At 36.8% G+C, this 20,834-nt stretch overlaps 1 protein-coding gene and 1 pseudogene across 1 annotated transcript; both read right to left on the minus strand.

Annotated features, from left to right (window-relative positions):
- Positions 1-511: 511 nt before the first annotated feature.
- Positions 512-1,854, minus strand: LOC120148259 (CBL-interacting serine/threonine-protein kinase 11-like). The gene is given in 2 exon segments (XM_039161426.1): positions 512-1,038; positions 1,041-1,854. Coding segments are annotated over 2 exon segments (1,230 nt in total). The 5' UTR covers positions 1,840-1,854; the 3' UTR covers positions 512-607.
- A 16,784-nt stretch (positions 1,855-18,638) lies between these two features.
- On the minus strand, positions 18,639-20,429 carry LOC120148400 (annotated as a pseudogene).
- Between the last annotated feature and the right edge of the window lie 405 nt (positions 20,430-20,834).

The following is a 20,834-nucleotide window of genomic DNA, read 5'->3' on the forward strand; positions in this document are numbered from 1 at the left end:
GTACAGATGCTAAATGAAAGTAATCAATTATGTATTTTACTTTTTTTATCTTTTAGTCATCAATTATTTTTTAAAGGAAATTATTTATTATGTTAAATATATTATCAATAAAAAAAATTAAAATGTGTTCCAAATTTTATAAATAAAAATATTTTTTATTAGGTCAATTACGACATTTTTACTAAAAAAATATTATGCATTATTATTGTCATTATTGTAAAAGTAGAAAGTTTAATAATATAAAAGACTACTAAAATAAAAATTCATCGCGTTATCATTCCACTCATCTTAGTCCTTTAAAAGAGTAACGGTAACTATACACTACATACAAATATAAATATAATAAGAGTAAATTTTTAATATATACAGATTGCATTAATTAAAATCGTAAAATTTAATACCTAATACATTGCATTAAAATTAAGCACATATATTCTATATATCAGATACATAATTATATAATTACAACTTAACCACATCTTTAATTATAACCCTAACCCTAACCTTTTCTCACACCGATGCATAATACCTCTATTCGACAAACTAATGTTACTTGCAGATTTTGTGGCTATATTTCTTCTTGTTGTCTTTCTCTTTTTCATATCTGTCATTGTAATAGGAGAGGTTTGATTTTATTGTTCCAAGTATCCTTGTAACGTTGTGCATCACCGCGCGTTCTCTTGGCTTCCACTACAACCAGCTCTCTCGTTAACCGATAAACCTCAACCGCTATCCCAAAGTTATCGTTTTCCCCTTCCAATTCAATGCCCCATTCTTTCTTCCTCTTCACCTTCAACAGCCCCTCGCCCTTGGCAACCTCTTCCACCATCTCCACCAATTTCTCGGGTGACTCTCTTGATACAAAATGCTCGCGATCCCTGATCGGCTCATGTGATTCCTCGAACAAACCAGACAGGTCCAAACTCGAAGAGAATGATATTAAATCGAATGCATTCAAGCTTGAAACCTGCTGTAACTCATCCTTGTCATGCTTCTCGTGGAGCTTGGGCTCCTTATAACCACCCTTCCTGAACCAGGATCGTTGAATATCTCATGAATCGTAATTCTCGTATCGGGGTTCGTGTCCAGAAGCCGAGACAGGAAGCGTTTGAGATCGCTCGACATCCATTTGGGACAACAATACTCACCTTTGTAGATCTTATTGTACATAACCATGATATTTGGGTCATTGAAAGGCAAGTAACCCGCGTTTAGGACGTAGAGGATGATGCCGCATGACCACACGTCCACCTTAGCTCCATCGTAACCTTTTCTTGCCAATATCTCTGGTGCCACGTATGCCGGGGTCCCACACAAGGTGTGCAACAACCCGTCGGGTCGGATCTGATCGGTTACGGCGCTGAGACCGAAATCCGACACCTTTAAATTCCCGTTCTCGTCGACAAGGAGATTTTCAGGTTTCAAGTCACGGTGGAACACCCCGCGGGAGTGGCAGTAACCAACGGCCGAGATGAGCTGCTGGAAATATTTACGGCTGAGATCTTCGGTGAACCTTCCTTTAGCTAGCTTAGCGAACAATTCTCCACCTTTGACGAGTTCCATGACGAAATAGATCTTAGTTTTGGTAGCCAAAACCTCGAAGAATTTGACGATGTAAGGATGATTCAAGCGACTCATGATGTAGATCTCGCGCTTGACGTTGGACATCAAGCTGGAATTAGAAAGCTTCTTTTTGTTGACGACCTTAATGGCCACGCTCTGTCCAGTGCGTACGTTACGGGCATGATAAACCTTGGCGAAGGCGCCACAACCCAGGAGCCTGCCGAGCTCGTATTTACCGAACAGGGCGTTTCCCGGGACGCGTTCGATCACTGGCATAGGTGGTGAAGCCAGAGACTAAAGCGGATTCCTATGAAATTCGGAAGCAGGAAACGAATATTGATTGATGTAGTACTCGTAACCTTAGGAACACGAGACACCAGAAGTGGAGGAGAATAATGTGTTTCTAGTTGAATACATGTGTCTTTATATGCTATACAATAACCATGTTGTTTAAGAGGAAAAGATTTGTACCGAAGACGTGGCAGGACGTGGTAAAGAATTGACAACGACGGACAAGCAGCCTGCTGAATTTTGCCACGTGTCCACCACGTTACTGTAAAAAAAATGAAGGATTTCTTCTTCTCATTCATACTATGGCCCAATCCACTAGAGTTGGTAGTAATATTGAGCTACATGTATTGAAATTTAATTAATGACCAAATACCATTTTCCACTTTATACACCGAAGCCAAATGCAAAAAGTGAAAATGCATATAGCATCAATACAGCGTAGTGTTTGAAACAGCAAGCAAAACAGTGATTGTATCATTAACAGAAGATAGAGCCCTCTTCAATCATGAATCACCAACCTTAAACGACCATCACATATTTATTGTATACAAATCTGTGTGGATATTAGATTTTGAAGCCTACAATGCAATTAGTACAGATCATCATGTATCACGGGGAGTTGGGTCTGCTCTAATGCTTTCCGTGAATTAATGAGCACTACAGGGTGAGGTAGGTGACCTACTACTTTGAACCATCACTACACCTGTTGAAATTTATGTGGTTTTCCTGGTAAAGCTAATAACATAAAATTTGCAATTACGCCAACTTTTGCTGCAAAATCACAAAAATCCATAGAAAGAAACAAACTTCCAGCTCCAGGAGACCTAGCTTCCTTGGCTTCCATTGTTTAGCCATAAACGCTGTCGTCCACAGAATTACTATGCTTTGTGTGTTGGTGGTGATGGTGGTGAAGGGAGAGAAGGAGGACGGAAACTTCTCCCCTTGGCTAATGGTGCTGCTTCCTTTAGATGCTTCGGAGGAGGTGAGCTTAATTTGTCGACGAGAATGTAGGTGGAGAAAAGATCATCCTCGGGTCGGATCCTATCTTCTCCAAGCTGGAGACGGAGGATCCTCCTCCTGCGGAAAGAAATGCATCATCGTGATGGACGTGTCCGAAGCTCATTTCCGAACGAGCGCTCCTCATATTCATGCGCTGCTGCTCTATTGCTACCATTGTTATTGTTGATGCTGCTGCATTCAATTGCGGCCCAATTCCAATTGAAATTGAATTGGATTTGGGTTTTGCACTGACTAGCAGGTTATTTAGGGTGGGGTACCTGTGTACGGGGTGTTCTTGATGTTTTGATTATAGCAGCTTGTGTGCTGTTTTTTTTATATATAAATATACTTCAACTGCTTATCCAAAAAATTTGATAACATTCGACCTACATGCATTATTTCCTTTTTTTTAAATAAAAATAAAAATCGAAAGGACACTCACAGAATTATTATATCTTGATTATCACTCAATTTTAACATACTCTCATATTACACTCTCTGTAACACTCTTAATTCATACCCAAATACAAATTAAATATATCATACTACTTTTACATAACAGTTATTATTCGAAAGCATTAAAATTTAATTTCTTATAAAATTATAAATTTAACAATTTCTATAAAAACTTTTTATCGTATAATGTCCTTATGCATTACTTAAACTTACAGTTTACATTCGGTTTTAGAGAGTAACTAAGTGGTTTAATACAATTTCACATCACAATTAAAACTGCTTAATTTAAGTATCACTCAATTAATTTTTATAGCATAATTTATTACTATATTCATACGTAACTATTTAACAACTTATCATACTTCATCTCTCTTTTACATTTTCTCATACTATATTATTGTATATTTTATTACAACTCTTATAATCTCTTTTTAGTAATATCACGTAAACAACATTTGTAGCGTATATAATTAAATTTATCTAAAACATATTCGTTGTAGTCATTGTCTACAGCCATACGACCACCCGCAAACAACAGCTATTATTATAGTTTCACATTAAATACAGTTGGCGACACCAAGGCATTCCCGGTGGAAATTGGACTCAACTAGGGGTCATCTCTTAGCCCTTACATCTTTGCCTTGATTATGAACGACATCTTTTGTGCGACACCAGGCGGTGTTCTATGGTGTATGCTTTTCGCGGACGACATTGTCCTAGTGCTGAAACAAAAACTGAGCTGAATAGTAGACTGACTACCTGGAAGACTATTTTGGAAGAAAAATGTCTACGGATCAATATTGAAAAGACAAGTATTTATGTTCAAACTTGAGTGGGAACCAAAACGATAAAGATGTAGAAGTATGCATAGAAGGACACGTTTTCCCCTCAAAGGATTGTTTCAAGTACCTAGGGTCTATGATACATAAAGATGGGGGGTGTAGATGATGACGTCACAAACCGTATAAAGGCGAGATGGCTAAAGTGGAGGGCTGCTACTGGAGTTTTGTGTGACAAGAAGATGCCTCTAAAACTTAAGGGAAAATTTTATAGAATGGCAATAAGACCAGCGCTGCTGTATGGATCAGAATGTTGGGCAATCAAGAATGATCACGTAAGGAGGATGGAGGCCGTAGAAATGAGAATACTTCGATGGGCATGTGGTAGGACTCTGTGGGACATGACACCAAACTCTGTAACTAGGATGTCCTTGGGGGTGGTTCCTGTATCCGAAAAATTGAGGGACGAAAGACTACGGTGGTTTGGGCATGTCCTTAGGCGCCAACCGTCGGATACGGTCAGGAGGGTAGAGTCGATTACAGTCGACGGTGCGAGAAGGAGAGGACGACCAAGGAGGAACTGGGTAGACTGCTTGAGATATGATTTGAAGGATTTAGCCCTTACCGAGGACATGACCTCTGATAGGAAAGTATGCAGACTTAAGACCCGGGTGGCCGAGTAGTGTGGGTCACAGCCATAGGGTGTAGCATCTCTGTTTTCTTTTTAATGCCTTTGTAGTAATTTCCATGACTTATACTTTTTATACGTTTCTGTCATTGGAATTTATGAAGGCTTAGAACTAGGGTAGCATAGTAGTGTTGCCTTAGTTTAGGTTTTAACCCATTTGACTATATTATTTCTCGTAGCTTGCTATTGCTGACTTTTGTGTATCATTCTCTTCATGTTTTCTCCTTTTAAATTTAGTTGGGTCTTACGTTTATGTCTATATGCATAGATTTTTACGCGGGAATTTATTTGCAGGGATTACTTCCCATTCAGACGCGCATATGAAGACTGTTCAAATATGTATTTATTTATTTATTTATTTATACATGCATTGTATTTTATCTTTATTTTTAATTTTTTGATTGTCGGAGGTCTTCCATGTAAGCTGCTCTCAACCTGGCGTTGGGGGCAGCCTACTACCCTATCTCTCCCTTACCCTATTGCATATGGGAATAGGGTTTTATTGTTGTTGTTGTTATTGATTTGTCCTGAATTTAATCCACAATTTAGATAAAGTAACCATTGTATAATTTAGAAAATATCAATTAAAATTTAATCTTACTATGACGGTTGTAGGTTATCAATCTCACCATTTTTATCTCAAGATGCATTTATTAGATCTTTTATTGTACTATTTCTTTTAGTTTCATTTTTTACAAACCAATGTATAATCCTGAGAATATATGTTACGCGAGTCAAAAACTATTGCTCTATTCGGTATGCAATATAACTACCAGTAATTGTATGGCACATTAGTGCCCTGTATGCAATATAATAATTGTATGTGTCTGTATGGAACATTAGTGCCCTGCATACAACATAGTTGCCTGTAATCTGTATGTAACCCCCTCAGACCGATACGGAACCCAATCTGATCTGATGTGTCATATTAGGGCCACCGGAGCGACCCACTATAAAAATAATGGAAAATTTAAAACTTTTATTAAAACATGTAACCCATAATTGCTTATCAGCATTCAAAATAAAAACAGATTTTTAGACTCGTATATAAAACAAAATACAATTGCATGCCCCCTAATCACATGTATCATACTCTGTAAGCAACGCCGGAAGAACTCCCTTATTGATGACGATAGTTGCACTGGTACAATTCTTTTAACCTGCAATGGTGAGTAATAGAGTGAGCTTCAGAAAGCTCAGTAATACAGAACTACCAAGTAATGCTAAAGGACATGCAGATAAATGTGAAGCCATAATTTCCTTATTGAATCAAATGTATACCAGTTTGCAAGATAATCTGGGATTCCATTAGTAGTTCATCGAGTAGAAACCATGAAGATCACAGTTCATAGGAAGCATTCATAGTATCACTTTTTCATGAGATCGAATATGATGTCTAGTGTGTTCCAACAGTACGATAAAATCATAGTAGGTACAATAAATGAGTAATAGTTCAGTAAATCATCATAAAATCATAATGAAGTTTCACTTTTGAAACTCGTAGTTTAAATCCTTTTCATGTACTCTATCCGCAGTTCCTCAGAACTATGTCCGTAGGGCTTACCTTAAGCACACAACAAAAGGAGGTCACCTAAGGATAGGCTTTGGGCCTGTATCCTTAGGCCCGTAAGTCCATAGGGCTTACCCTAAGCACACGGCAAAAGGGAGCCAACCTAATGGAGCATCTTGGGGCCCGTGAGCCTACCCAAGAGTCACATTAGGTCCGTAATCATCGTTATCATATCAGTGAAAATCAATAATCATATATCAGTCATAGTCCATAAACCATCACCGTAAGTCGGTGCACCATAAAACAGTAACCATAGGTTTTAGTGTACCTCATTTCAAAATAGATAAAACAATTATGTAGTACATAGGGAACACATTAGAGGATCCAAGTATTTTTCAGAGGGATTTTGTAATTATCGGTAAGGATAACATGAAGCTCGTGCAATTTGATCGGATTCTGAGAACAAGGTCCTATTGGAGAGAATCGATTATTAACCGATCTAATCAGACATTTAAAGTTGATACTTTATAATTACACTATGATTCATGTACATCAGGAAAGCGTTCCAGAATGCCCAGAGTGATTGAGCTAATAAAGGAGAAACAAAGCTTCAAGACATTTACAATCCATGTTAGTCGATTGGTTTATCGAACAATTCGAACTGAATAAGCTCTCTGAACTAATGCATGTGGACCCGCTAATTTACTGCATTTTCAGAGTATTTACTCTTTAATACCAAAAATTCTTGTCCATAAATCATCTTCGTAATCATCACTAAATAGATCTTCCAATAATCTTTATTTTATTTCCATATTTCAACGATATCAGGAAATACATACGTACTTGATTCATGCTTTATGACCCATAAGGATAATCATCATGTAAGCTCAACAGTGTTCCCATACTCATCAAATCACCTATTTAATCCTCAGTCATTGAGGTTACTCATTTCGTTTATCAGTCAAGTCTATCCTGATTACTTTAGAGCTTTCCAGATAATCAAGACGTTTCTGAATTTCAGATATATATATTGTACTTTCGTTTAATTTAATTTGGTCTTCGTGGTTGATTTATCTAACAAATATCCATTTCTTATTATCGAATGCGACCTAGAGTTGAGTTGAGCTGAGTACTTTCAAAATTATCATCGAACCACACTTGAGAAGCTGAACACGCATTCAAGTAACATCTATACATTTCAGGTACTGACATATACACTAGCATTGATTGCTCGGCTTAATATGTGATACATAAATTTTAAGAGCAGTACCATATCCATGTTTATTTGGATTCCTTAATTAATCCAACACTTCTACTAATTTTAGGTCATAAGGGTATTTTGGTCATTATGGTGCCCAGTTTCATTCCATTCTTTTCAGAGCTCGAGGATATCCAATCATTACTGAGCTTGGTAATATTCTTAAGTCTTTTTCATTACAGGGGTATTCTGGTTATTTTACAGATCCGGTGTATTTCAATTCTTTCCTTCAATTATGTCTTATTATTTAATTTCAACTTATCATTTATTCCAGACCTTTCAAATAATTCTGACAAAAGAGCACTCTCGATAATTTATTCTTAACTCAAATATTTTCAGATCGATTGTCTTCTCAGAAGTTACCAACAGGTTATTAGAAATTTTCTGTCCAAATACAGGATCTTAACAATTAAATCCATAATTAATTGAGTTAAGTACAAATCCTCAAAGAACTTTCTCATTCAGGGTCAACTCGAGCTATTTTTACTTTTCAAGGGCATTTTCATATTTTCTTAACTAGATGATTTCGGTATTAACTCTTAACGAGCATACTTATAATTTAAAGATCCTATGGTTAGTTATTTCCTTGAACATTCTCTGACCTTGAAATGATTCCTCAACAGACTTCTAGTATCTTGCATAATCCCTATTGGGGTTAAAAACCGTTTATCCATAATTTCCAAGTAAAACTAACATTTCTTATGCACATCAATAAATTTATCAGGTCAATATGTCTTTTCAGATTTACTAATCCACTTCCAGGGGATAATTCTTGTCATTTTCCAATATAAGGGTAATTTCGTAATTTTACCTAATCGAAATATTCTCATAATTTCCCATATAAGTACCTTTAACATTTAACCTTTGATGATATAAAATATAAGTTACAAATCCAGAGCTGATTTCTTTATCACCAATCACAAACTTGTAATTTAATTCTAACAATTCATCAATCTCTTATATTAGTCATTCGATCCGTATTCAGTTGCAAAATTTCTACCACATTCATATCAAGTGTATAAATTATTCAACTCCACAAAAGTGATCGACATTATCTTATTCATGCATTTACCAATATCAACATGTTCCATAAAGCATAAAGAGGTAGTAAAGTATTACCCGATTTCTTTGTCATACTGATTAAACCATTAAATTCCATTTGAACGCCCTCGATCTTAAAATCAACTTCCAATATTTTCCTCACGATCCAGGTCATCAAAATTACTAAATCGTATCCAAATAATTTCCTCGCCATAAAGATAGCTTGTTAGAATTGAAATAATAATTTGTAAACCCAATTAGTATAATAAATACATGTGGGGTTACTTTAATAATTAATCGCTAAAAAATTAGGGACTGAACAATTAATTTGTACTATTGAGCCATAAACTAAAACTAGAGGAAACTATGAGACAATACCAAGTTCTTACCAAGACTTGAGGACTCATGATGATTTTCCACTTATTTTAATAACCAGCCACGTGATTTTTCTTGGGAATCATAACTCCATTTTTCAAATAATTGATGTGTGAAGCATTGCCACATAACTCACATGGAGTGTCCCTTGCATGCACCACTCTTAATTATTAAATCTAGTTGTATCATGTGGCAATGAACCAAAGACCAAAGCATCCTCTATGCATGTACGTGTCACATGGCCAGTTGCACCGACTGTTTGCTCTCCCTTTCCCGTGGACTCTGCAGCTCATTACAAAGCCTCGGGTTCGGGTTAATGCTTGAGTTTTCCCCAAAGCAACCAACTCTTTGGCCTTAAAGCATCGGGACGAAGAATCAACCAAGCTCCCGAGTTGGATTTGGCAACCCAATCGCAACATGTTGATGGTACAAAGGGCGTAGTTATGAAGGACGCCGTAATAGTCGAGCCGGACAGATCGTATATCTTCACCTTCCATCATTTCCTTCCTCAGAAGAGCAGTACCATAACCGATTTGCCTCACCAAAGAAAGATCAAACTTGTTAACAACAGTCTGCTTAGCCATGGCAAGCACAATCGGATGCACAACCCATAAATGAGTTATTCTATACTTCTCTATATTCCTAAAAAAAACATCCTAAAGTCAAACCTGGACATTGATACCAACGAATTCCCCTTCTGCAGCTGTTCGTAAGCTATAATTGCCAGCCCACACACATGGAACTTGACAATACACACAAGTAAACCGATGCATATTCCTCGCAAGTTCTTGATCCATGGTTACCATCAAAGCCGCTGCAATGAAATTCCAGATTTAAAACAACACCCTTAACCTGTTAACAACTCCGAGACAGTTACAATAAGCTTGGGAATGGAATCTTTGACTGTTTGGAGAGTTCATGGAGAAAATACAAGGAGTTGATCGTTGTAGCAATGGTGTCTATGGCAGTTACATCGAAGAAACCAAGAGGAAAGTGGATAGAATTGGGTGCAAAGATCATGACTCGATCGGTTCTGTTGACACCCAGATCAAGAAAAGCATGGGAAAGCTTGAGGACAGTGGATTGAGTTGAGAGAATGAGAGAGTTTCATCAGTATCAGCATCGATGAGGGATGGTTTATCAGGGTAACAACCCATGCTTCTGAATAGAAAAGAAAAATGGAACACTTGGTTCCTTGGGGTGAAGAAGGGGTAGTCTTAAAAACCAGAAAATATCATCTCTTCATAGCCAAATTCTCCATCAAAACCTTTTCTTTTCTCCTTTGGCCAAGCAAATCCTTATGTTAGAGATATACCAGAATTCCAGAAACAATGGCCAATCACGTTAAACAAAGAAATATTATAAAACAAACCCCAAAATATTATATAAATTGTGTTCTAAATATTTTGAATAAAATAATAATAAAAGAATTATTTCTTTAAATCAATCATCATCTCTTATCTTTAGATTTATATATATATAAAACAAATCACTCCCTGTATTCAATCATCACTTAGCTTTATAAATCCAATACACATATTTATCCATGTGATAAAATATTTCACTTTCTTAATTTAGTACTAAAAAATATTTAGTAATTCAAAAGGGGATTTTTTTTTAAATACATTCGATAAAAAAATACTATATAAAAATTCTCAATACAAAGTAGTTTATAACTTATTCAATATCATAATTAATATGGAAGAAACAACCCTTAAATTGGGGTGTTACTGTAACTGTATGGAATATTTAGTGCCCTGTGATTGCACCATATGTGCGATACATTAGTGCCTATGATTGCATCGTAGATGCGACACATTCAGTGCACCCTATGATTGCACGTAGGTGCGACATATTCAATGCCCTGTGAATGTACATGTACTGTAAAACATAACAACATACCTATGATCTCAAATACATAAATGTTTCTGACAACCTATATATACACGAATGTACGAGATCAGAATCAGAATCAGAAAAGAAAAGAAACCATGCAGGTATTATTTCTTTGAATTCGTAACTTATCATATTTATATATTTTACTAAGTATTGTTTATTTAAATTTACAGGAACATTGGAACATCGTGTTACACCATGGACTGAAAAAAGATAACGAAACGTGTTGTGAAGTCAACGTCATGGAGAGTTGAACCATGTTCAAACACTTTGTTTCAAGTACTGGATAATAACTTAAATGGGCTAGTCGATCTAAATGCAAAGACGTGTAGTTGTATGAAATGGCAAACATCTGGTTATCCGTGTGGCCATGTTATAAAAGTTGCTCTTCATTTAAACCAAGATGATTCAAGCGCATACGCTATGGATTGCTACACTACAGAAGTTTATCGACAGACTTATGCCGAGATTGTCTACCCTATTCCACATCCTTCTGAGTGGGACATACCAGATGACTTACAAACAGTTTTTGCCACCAGCCATGGACAGAAGGCTACCTGGCCGACCAAAAAGTCACGATCGTATACCGTCTAAGGGTGAAGAGAAGAAGATCGACATGTAGTCGGTGCAAGGAAAGTGGTCATACAAGGTTGACATGTGGATCACCAGTGCCATCAAAATCATCTTTTCCTCTACCAAAATATGGATCCTCATCAAAATCCAAAGCTCATATGGTGTCAAGCAAAAGGCAATCATCTTTAAATCCCAATCACGATTGGCTTCACCTTTTGAGACTGTTAACTTAGGTGATTTTTAAATGCAAACGTTGTATTATGTGGATTTTATGTGTGAACTTTTAACATTTTCAGTTGAATTAATGACTCAGGCCAACCATTTTGACTTAACCAACTCTTGTTATTCAGTTGTTATCACTATTAGGCATGCATTTGACTATCGCAACACGGAAAATACAATCGCAACGCGAAATGAAAATCCCAACATGAAAATCGCAATGCGGAAATGAAATCGCAACGAGAGAATCGCAATGCGAAATGAAAATCGCAATGCGAAATGAAATCGCAACGAGAGAATCGCAATGCGAAATGAAAAATCGCAATGCGAAATGAAAATCGCAATGCGAAATGAAAATCGCAACGACAGAATCGCAATGCGAAATTAAAATCGCAATGCGAAATGAAAATCGCAACGAAAGAATCGCAATGCGAAATGAAAATCGCAACGAAAGAATCGCAATGCGAAATGAAAATCGCAATGCGAAATGAAAATCGCAACGAGATAATCGCAATGCGAAATTATAAATTGCGATTTTCATTTCCGCATTGCGATTTTCATTTCGCATTGCGATTCTCTCGTTGCGATTTTCATTTCGCATTGCGATTTTCATTTCGCATTGCGATAGTCATTTTTGCCTTCAACATAATGCAGATTGAAATCAACAAAATCAACCATTACATTTCAATCAATTAAACAAGCACAAATAAGAATTATGTTCGCATCAATTACACAAATCAACTTTTACAAATCATCTTTTACAAATCAATTAAACAATCAAAAATAAGCAATAATTCTTATTTCCGATCATCTACTATTGAATCAACTTTTACAAATCAATTAAACAATCAAAAAACAATCAATTAAACTATTGAATCAACTTTTGCAGCTCGACATCATTTTCACGCAGTTCACTTCTGAGATTAACCTGCAGAAACCAACATTTGTTCAAACAACACTTTCTACACATCTAAAACCTACAAACAGCAAATTATTGAATTCTAGTTACTTAACCAAACATTTTCAAACCAAAAGTATATAAACTTACCAATTGTTTGGACATTTTTATAACGCGGAAGCAGGTAGGCAGCGTCTCGTATATATCGATTTAGCCATATAATGCCGAAACCACAAGCCTACTGCAGCTTTATCTCTATCGGTGGGAGGTAGATACTTGATGCTTCCCGTCGTCAAACGCTCCAACGCCAAGCATACGAGAGGACCACAATCTCCTCTGGCTCCGCTCGTTTGTTAATAACATCTCTTAAATCAGCCAATGATATGTAATTATCATGCTGTCATACACTATTGTAAGGGATGGAGCTGAAGCTCGACGAGAATCCAATGTTTACGTTCCAAAACAGGGATAAACACCTGCATAAGTAATAATTCATTCATTTGCGCACTTATTTCATAAAACCTTTAAACAATCTAAAATAAATACTAACCTTTATCGACCTCCCACCATGCAGGATAAAGTTTAGCTTGTCCATTGCCCAAATCAAATGATTCATCTCGTGCATTCTTCAAGTGAACGGCGTGAAAAGACGTCGGCATTATTGTATATCGTATATTTTTATTTTTCTTAAGTTTTCTTATTATTAGAAGACGTGTCACCCACGCATCGATATGCTGTTTACAAAAAAAGACATATTAGTTACATAAATTAAAAAAAAAAATTAATCAAATTGAAATATAAGAAAAATATAAGACTTACCCCCCCATCGAAATAGCCATGTCTTCGACCCTAATAATACGCCCCACCAAGGCCGTTCAAGCAACAAAAAGATATCATCGGTGAGCTTGCATATGTCAGTGAAAACCCCTTGCTCCGCTCATGTAGATAAAAATCAACTGCGGTCTTAGCCCAAAGGGTGTTATCCAAAATTGTGTCGGTAGTTGTTCCCTCTCCTCTTCAGATACCGGTATGGTACTGGCCGGTTAACTCATACGAGAGCCAACTTGAATCCATCATGTCCGGCACGTCAGAGGGTTTCTCAAGAAGCCTACATATGACGCCATGTGAATCGGGCTCTGAATGGTGGGAGGGACCTCTTCAATGATGACAGTGGCCTCTTGAACGGTGGGAGGGGACTCTCGAGGAATGATATGGGGGCCTCTTCAACGATAGGAGTGGACTCTTGAGGGATGACAGGCGAGTCGGGCTTCTTGCGGTGTCTTCGCACTATTGGGGTGTACGGAGACTTAATAGCACGTGCACGCTGTCTGATGCGTGAACTCCGTCGTGCAAGCATAACCCGACGTAAAGCATCCACTCTATCGGGCCGCTAAATAATTAAATACAAAAATCAGTAAATAAACAGACATGATATTTAAACAGTGAAAACAAAGACAAATGTTTCAAACTTGCATTGTATTCACCCAAGTCATTATTCTATCATAGTTCACAAAATGCATCAGATAACAAAGAAAAATATGTTTCAAACTAATACCCTGAAGTTAGTATTTGTCTTTCGGTTGAAGTAATGCAATCCATTCAAGTTTCAATTTGCAGAAGAAGAAATAGTTTACTTTCGCAACACGAAACTTAAAATCGCAACGCGAAACCAAAATCGCAACGCGAAATGAAAATCGCAACGACAGAATCGCAATACGAAATGAAAATCGCAACGAAAGAATCGCAACGCGAAATGAAATCGCAATGCGATTTTGGTTTCGCGTTGCGATCTTGTCGTTGCGATTTTGGTTTCGCGTTGCGATTCTGTCGTTGCGATTTTCATTTCGCGTTGCGATTTTGGTTTCGCGTTGCGATTTTAAGTTTCGTGTTGCGAAAGTAAACTATTTCTTCTTCTGCAAATTGAAACTTTCAACCAAAAGACAAAACAAAGACAAATACTATTTCACAGTGTTAAAGAATACACAGTTTAGCAGAATTGGCAGCAACCGAATAAATTTACTAAGCAATCTAAGTGAAATGGCTAATCTAAGTGAAATTACGAGTAAATTTATCATTAAGTTAAATATGGAAAATCTTAAACTTACCTCGTTGCGTAGAGTATGAACCTCATTCTGCAACGATACTATCATCTCACGTAGAGCGGCAACCTCACCACGTAAAGTTGACACCTCCACACGCCATGCACCATCGTTATCGCGTAGAGTACCGATCTCCTCACGCAAGGCATTGACCTCATCACGTAACTCCCTTGACTCATCCTGTTGAGGTGGAGGTGGAGAACAGGGAGATAGGAGTCGTGGCATCTTTGCCGGTCGCCTATCATGAGGTGATGGTGGAGAAGAGGCTCGATGATGTGACGGGATAGGTGATGGCTCTCGTTCTAGAGGTGTATAGTCGGTTCGATCGGGTGATGGCTCTAGGTGAGGTGATGGCTCTCGAATTGGAGGAAGTGGATGCTGCTCATCATCCGTGCCATCAAAAAATTCTGACTAGCTTGCCACCAATCAGTGGCAAGCTCTTCCTCCGTGGGTGTCAGTCTTTGTAATGGAATGTTGGCCTCCTAAAATATAAAAACTCAAACAAAGTTAAACGTCTACTATTAATAACTTGTTTATATATTATATGAAAGTATTTGTGTTAACTTACATTATTTATTGTGGCATATGGTATTAAGTCTTCCCAATCCAACAGAGTTTTCCTCTTCCAGGAAATAGCCCTGGGAATATCATTTGACGTTTTTATTGCATATGTACGCATGCTGGGGAAAGCCTCGAATATCCAAATCTACAAACAATATAATAACAAAATTAGTAATTGTTAAATAATTAATTATAATTTTAGAAACATTATATAGAAATTCTTACCTTAAAGGCCCAAACAAAGCCTGACAAAGTGTATTTGGACCCATCGCCCCGCAAACTTTTGCGGTCATCAAAGGCAGACGACAACTTAGTCCAGGTAGCTTTCCATATATACGAACCCCACGGAAACAGATTCCATGCATTCAGGTCCTCTACCAATATTATTAGCTCCCGATGAATAGGTTGTCTGGCCTCTCTGCCTAAAAGCCGGCATACACAAGTAGTAGAAGGCATACTCGGACAACATCGACGTCTTCCATCCGAGTGAAACCAGCTTTCTTATTAAATAATTTCTTCAGGTCGTCAACATGTAGGTTCGGCTTCTCCATTGACTCATCCGGAAAAACCCGGGATAACCATGATGGCGGGCGATATGACGAGTGTACCGGCCTACATCATCGTGTCCGAATCGTAGACCAGTGATTAAGCAGAACTCCTTCCGCCCAAAGCAAGTATACGCTGGTGGAAAATGAAACCATATCTCTTCCTCACCACGTTGTATACTGTCGGGTAGATTTGATGTCATGGTCTGAAGCCACAAATGGGTCAAATTAGCATCTCCACCCGGATGCTGTACTCTCAGCCATGGCCCGAAGCAGGTTTCCTCAAACAATTGTTTTTGAGCAGGTGAAAGCTTCTTTGCAATTGTAGTGGCCAGGCTGACTTTATTTCTCAAGGTCAATTGAGCCGAAAAAAATTTCTACAAAAACAATAAACATACCAAGTTAGATATACCAAAACTACACTGTGAAGATATACCAAAAACAATAAACATAAAAAGTAGTAGTTTATTCTTGAAACTAAATTTGCAACACTGTTTTGTCTTTTGGTTGAAATGAAAATCGCAACGAGAATCGCAACGCGAGATGACAATCGCAACGAGAGAATCGCAACGCGAAATGAAAATCGCAACGAGAGAATCGCAACGCGAAATGAAAATCGCAATGCGATTTGGTTTCGCGTTGCGATTCTCTCGTTGCGATTTTCATTTCGCGTTGCGATTCTCTCGTTGCGACAGTCATTCTCTCGTTGCGATTTTCATTTATCTCGTTGCGACTCTTCTGCAAATTGAAACTTGAATGGATTGCATTACTTCAACCAAAAGACAGAACAAGACAAAGACAAATACTAACTTGAAAATCGCAACGAGAGAATAGCAACGCGAAATGAAAATCGCAACGACAGAATCGTAACGCGAAATGAAATCTAAGTGAAATGGTTAATCTATTATTGAAATGACCAGTAAACTTATCATCAGTTTCAATATGAAAAACCTACAATAATGCAAACATTTCAAAATAAAAATAATTAAAAAAACTAACCCTCGGAGGTTGATTTTCCATTTCTGAATATTGTGAGGGATTTCTGACCGTGAATGGTTGTGAGGGATTTCGCCGGAGATGGGGACGGAAATCTTCGGAGATGGGGACGGATTTCTTCGCCGTAGAGAGTGAGAGATGGAGATGGGACTGAGTTGTGATTTTAGGTTTTAGGTTATGAGTTGCGATTACGGGATTTTGTCTTAATATTCTTTTTGTAATTTGAAAATAAAATACGCGTAGCGATTATAATGGCGCTTTAAATATCGCGTTGCGATTTACGGATACGCGTTGCGATTTTATGTATTATCGTTGCGATTTACGGATACGCGTTGCGATATACGGATACGCATTGCGATTTACCCATACGCGTTGCGATTTACGGATACACGTTGCGATTTACGGATACGCGTTGCGATTTATGTGTTCGCGTTGCGATTTTCATATTCGCGTTGCGATTATGGAAAATCGCAATGCGAATTTGTACTATCGCATCGCGATTTTCAAGAATCGCGTTGCGATTTTGGAAACTGATTTGCGATTCTGGAAACTGATTTGCGATTCTGGGGATCGCGTTGCGATTTTATTTCGCGTTGCGATTTTGTTGGTCATTTTGGCAAATCCAAAAAAAGTTGGTTAAAATCGTATATTATAACTTTTTTTTGGTCACTGAGGCGATTTTCTCTTTCTTAACTAGATGATTTCGGTATTAACTCTTAACGAGCATACTTATAATTTAAAGATCCTATGGTTAGTTATTTCCTTGAACATTCTCTGACCTTGAAATGATTCCTCAACAGACTTCTAGTATCTTGCATAATCCCTATTGGGGTTAAAAACCGTTTATCCATAATTTCCAAGTAAAACTAACATTTCTTATGCACATCAATAAATTTATCAGGTCAATATGTCTTTTCAGATTTACTAATCCACTTCCAGGGATAATTCTTTTCATTTTCCAACATAAGGGTAATTTCGTAATTTTACCTAATCGAAATATTCTCATAATTTCCCATATAAGTACCTTTAACATTTAACCTTTGATGATATAAAATATAAGTTACAAATCCAGAGCTGATTTCTTTATCACCAATCACAAACTTGTAATTTAATTCTAACAATTCATCAATCTCTTATATTAGTCATTCGATCCGTATTCAGTTGCAAAATTTCTACCACATTCATATCAAGTGTATAAATTATTCAACTCCACAAAAGTGATCGACATTATCTTATTCATGCATTTACCAATATCAACATGTTCCATAAAGCATAAAGAGGTAGTAAAGTATTACCTCGATTTCTTTGTCATACTGATTAACCATTAAATTCCATTTGAACGCCCTCGATCTTAAAATCAACTTCCAATATTTTCCTCACGATCCAGGTCATCAAAATTACTAAATCGTATCCAAATAATTTCCTCGCCATAAAGATAGCTTGTTAGAATTGAAATAATAATTTGTAAACCCAATTAGTATAATAGAATACATGTGGGGTTACTTTAATAATTAATCACTAAAAATTAGGGACTGAACAGAATTAATTTGTACTATTGAGCCATAAACTAAAACTAGAGGAAACTATGAGACAATACCAAGTTCTTACCAAGACTTGAGGACTCATGATGATTTTCCACTTATTTTAATAACCAGCCACGTGATTTTTCTTGGGAATCATAACTCCATTTTTCAAATAATTGATGTGTGAAGCATTGCCACATAACTCACATGGAGTGTCCCTTGCATGCACCACTCTTAATTATTAAATCTAGTTGTATCATGTGGCAATGAACCAAAGACCAAAGCATCCTCTATGCATGTTACGTGTCGCATGGCCAGTTGCACCGACTGTTTGCTGCTCTCCCTTTCCCCGTGGACTCTGCAACTCATTACAAAGCCACTCGGGTTCGGGTTAATGCTTGAGTTTTCCCCAAAGCAACCAGCTCTTTGGCCTTAAAGCATCGGGACGAAGAATCAACCAAGCTCCCGAGTTGGATTTGGCAACCCAATCGCAACATGTTGATGGTACAAAGGGCGTAGTTATGAAGGAAGCCGCAATAGTCGAGCCGGACAGATCGTATATCTTCACCTTCCATCATTTCCTTCCTCAGAAGAGCAGTACCATAACCGATTTGCCTCACCAAAGAAAGATCAAACTTGTTAACAACAGTCTGCTTAGCCATGGCAAGCACAATCGGATGCACAACCCATAAATGAGTTATTCTATACTTCTCTATATTCCTAAAAAAAACATCCTAAAGTCAAACCTGGACATTGATACCAACGAATTCCCCTTCTGCAGCTGTTCGTAAGCTATAATTGCCAGCCCACACACATGGAACATTGACAATACACACAAGTAAACCCGATGCATATTCCTCGCAAGTTCTTGATCCATGGTTACCATCAAAGCCGCTGCAATGAAATTCCAGTGTTAAAACAACACCCTTAACCTTGTTTAACAACTCCGAGACAGTTACAACAAGCTTGGGAATGGAATCTTTGACTTGTTTGGAGAGTTCATGGAGAAAATACAAGGAGTTGATCGTTGTAGCAATGGTGTCTATGGCAGTTACATCGAAGAAACCAAGAGGAAAGTGGATAGAATTGGGTGCAAAGATCATGACTCGATCGGTTCTGTTGCCACCCAGATCAAGAAAAGCATGGGAAAGCTTGAGGACAGTGGATTTGAGTTGAGAGAAGGAGAGAGTTTCATCAGTATCAGCATCGATGAGGGCTGGTTTATCAGGGTAACAACCCATGCTTCTGAATAGAAAAGAAAAATGGAAACACTTGGTTCCTTGGGGTGAAGAAGGGGTAGTCTTAAAAACCAGAAAATATCATCTCTTCATAGCCAAATTTCTCCATCAAAACCTTTTCTTTTCTCCTTTGGCCAAGCAAATCCTTATGTTAGAGATATACCAGAATTCCAGAAACAATGGCCAATCACGTTAAACAAAGAAATATTATAAAACAAACCCCAAAATATTATATAAATTTGTGTTTCTAAATATTTTGAATAAAATAATAATAAAAGAATTATTTCTTTAAATCAATCACTCATCTCTTATCTTGAGATTTATATATATAAAAACAAATCACTCCCCTGTATTCAATCAATCACTTATCTCTTATCTTGAAATATATATATATAAAAACAAATCACTCCCCTGTATTCAATCAATCACTTATCTTAGCTTTATAAATCCAATACACATATTTATCCATGTGATAAAATATTTCACTTTCTTAATTTATGTACTAAAAAAATATTTAGTAATTCAAAAGGGGATTTTTTTTTAAATACTCATTCGATAAAAAAATACTATATAAAAATTCTCAATACAAAGTAGTTTATAACTTATTCAATATCATAATTAATATGGAAGAAACATAACCCTTAAATTGGGGTGTTACACTGTAACTGTATGGAATATTTAGTGCCCTGTGATTGCACCATATGTGCGATACATTTAGTGCCCTATGATTGCATCGTAGATGCGACACATTCAGTGCACCCTATGATTGCACCGTAGGTGCGACATATTCAATGCCCTGTGAATGTACATGTACTGTAAAACATAACAACACTATACCTATGATCTCAAATACATAAATGTTTCTGACAACTATACTATACACGAATGTACGAGATCAGAATCAGAATCAGAATCACTCATCTAATGTACCATTGACTATCAAGTCTTACACTAGGCTTTTATTTAAATCTTATATCCTTTTCATATAAAACATTTATACGAAGATTATCAAAATCATGTACTATTTAACCATGTATTAATACTTTAACTAATATAATAAATTCATATTCATATAGAGAATTTAAAAATAACATTTACATATATTCATTACTAAATTCTTTACCAAATCAAAAACTAATTTGATTCTACAAAATTAACCTTCAAAGTCTTAAAATTTATTTATTTAAAATTCACATATCATCTCATACTAAATTTCTACTTTAATCCATAATTTCTCCATATTTACCATTTAGTCCTTTAACTTATACATTTTACAAAATATGTTCCAATTAATTTATATTCAACTTCAATATAGTACTTAAATAA

Source organism: Hibiscus syriacus, unplaced genomic scaffold, assembly GCF_006381635.1.
Source record: "Hibiscus syriacus cultivar Baekdansim isolate YM2019G1 unplaced genomic scaffold, ASM638163v2 tig00110956_pilon, whole genome shotgun sequence".
In the NCBI taxonomy this organism is placed as follows: Eukaryota; Viridiplantae; Streptophyta; class Magnoliopsida; order Malvales; family Malvaceae; genus Hibiscus; species Hibiscus syriacus.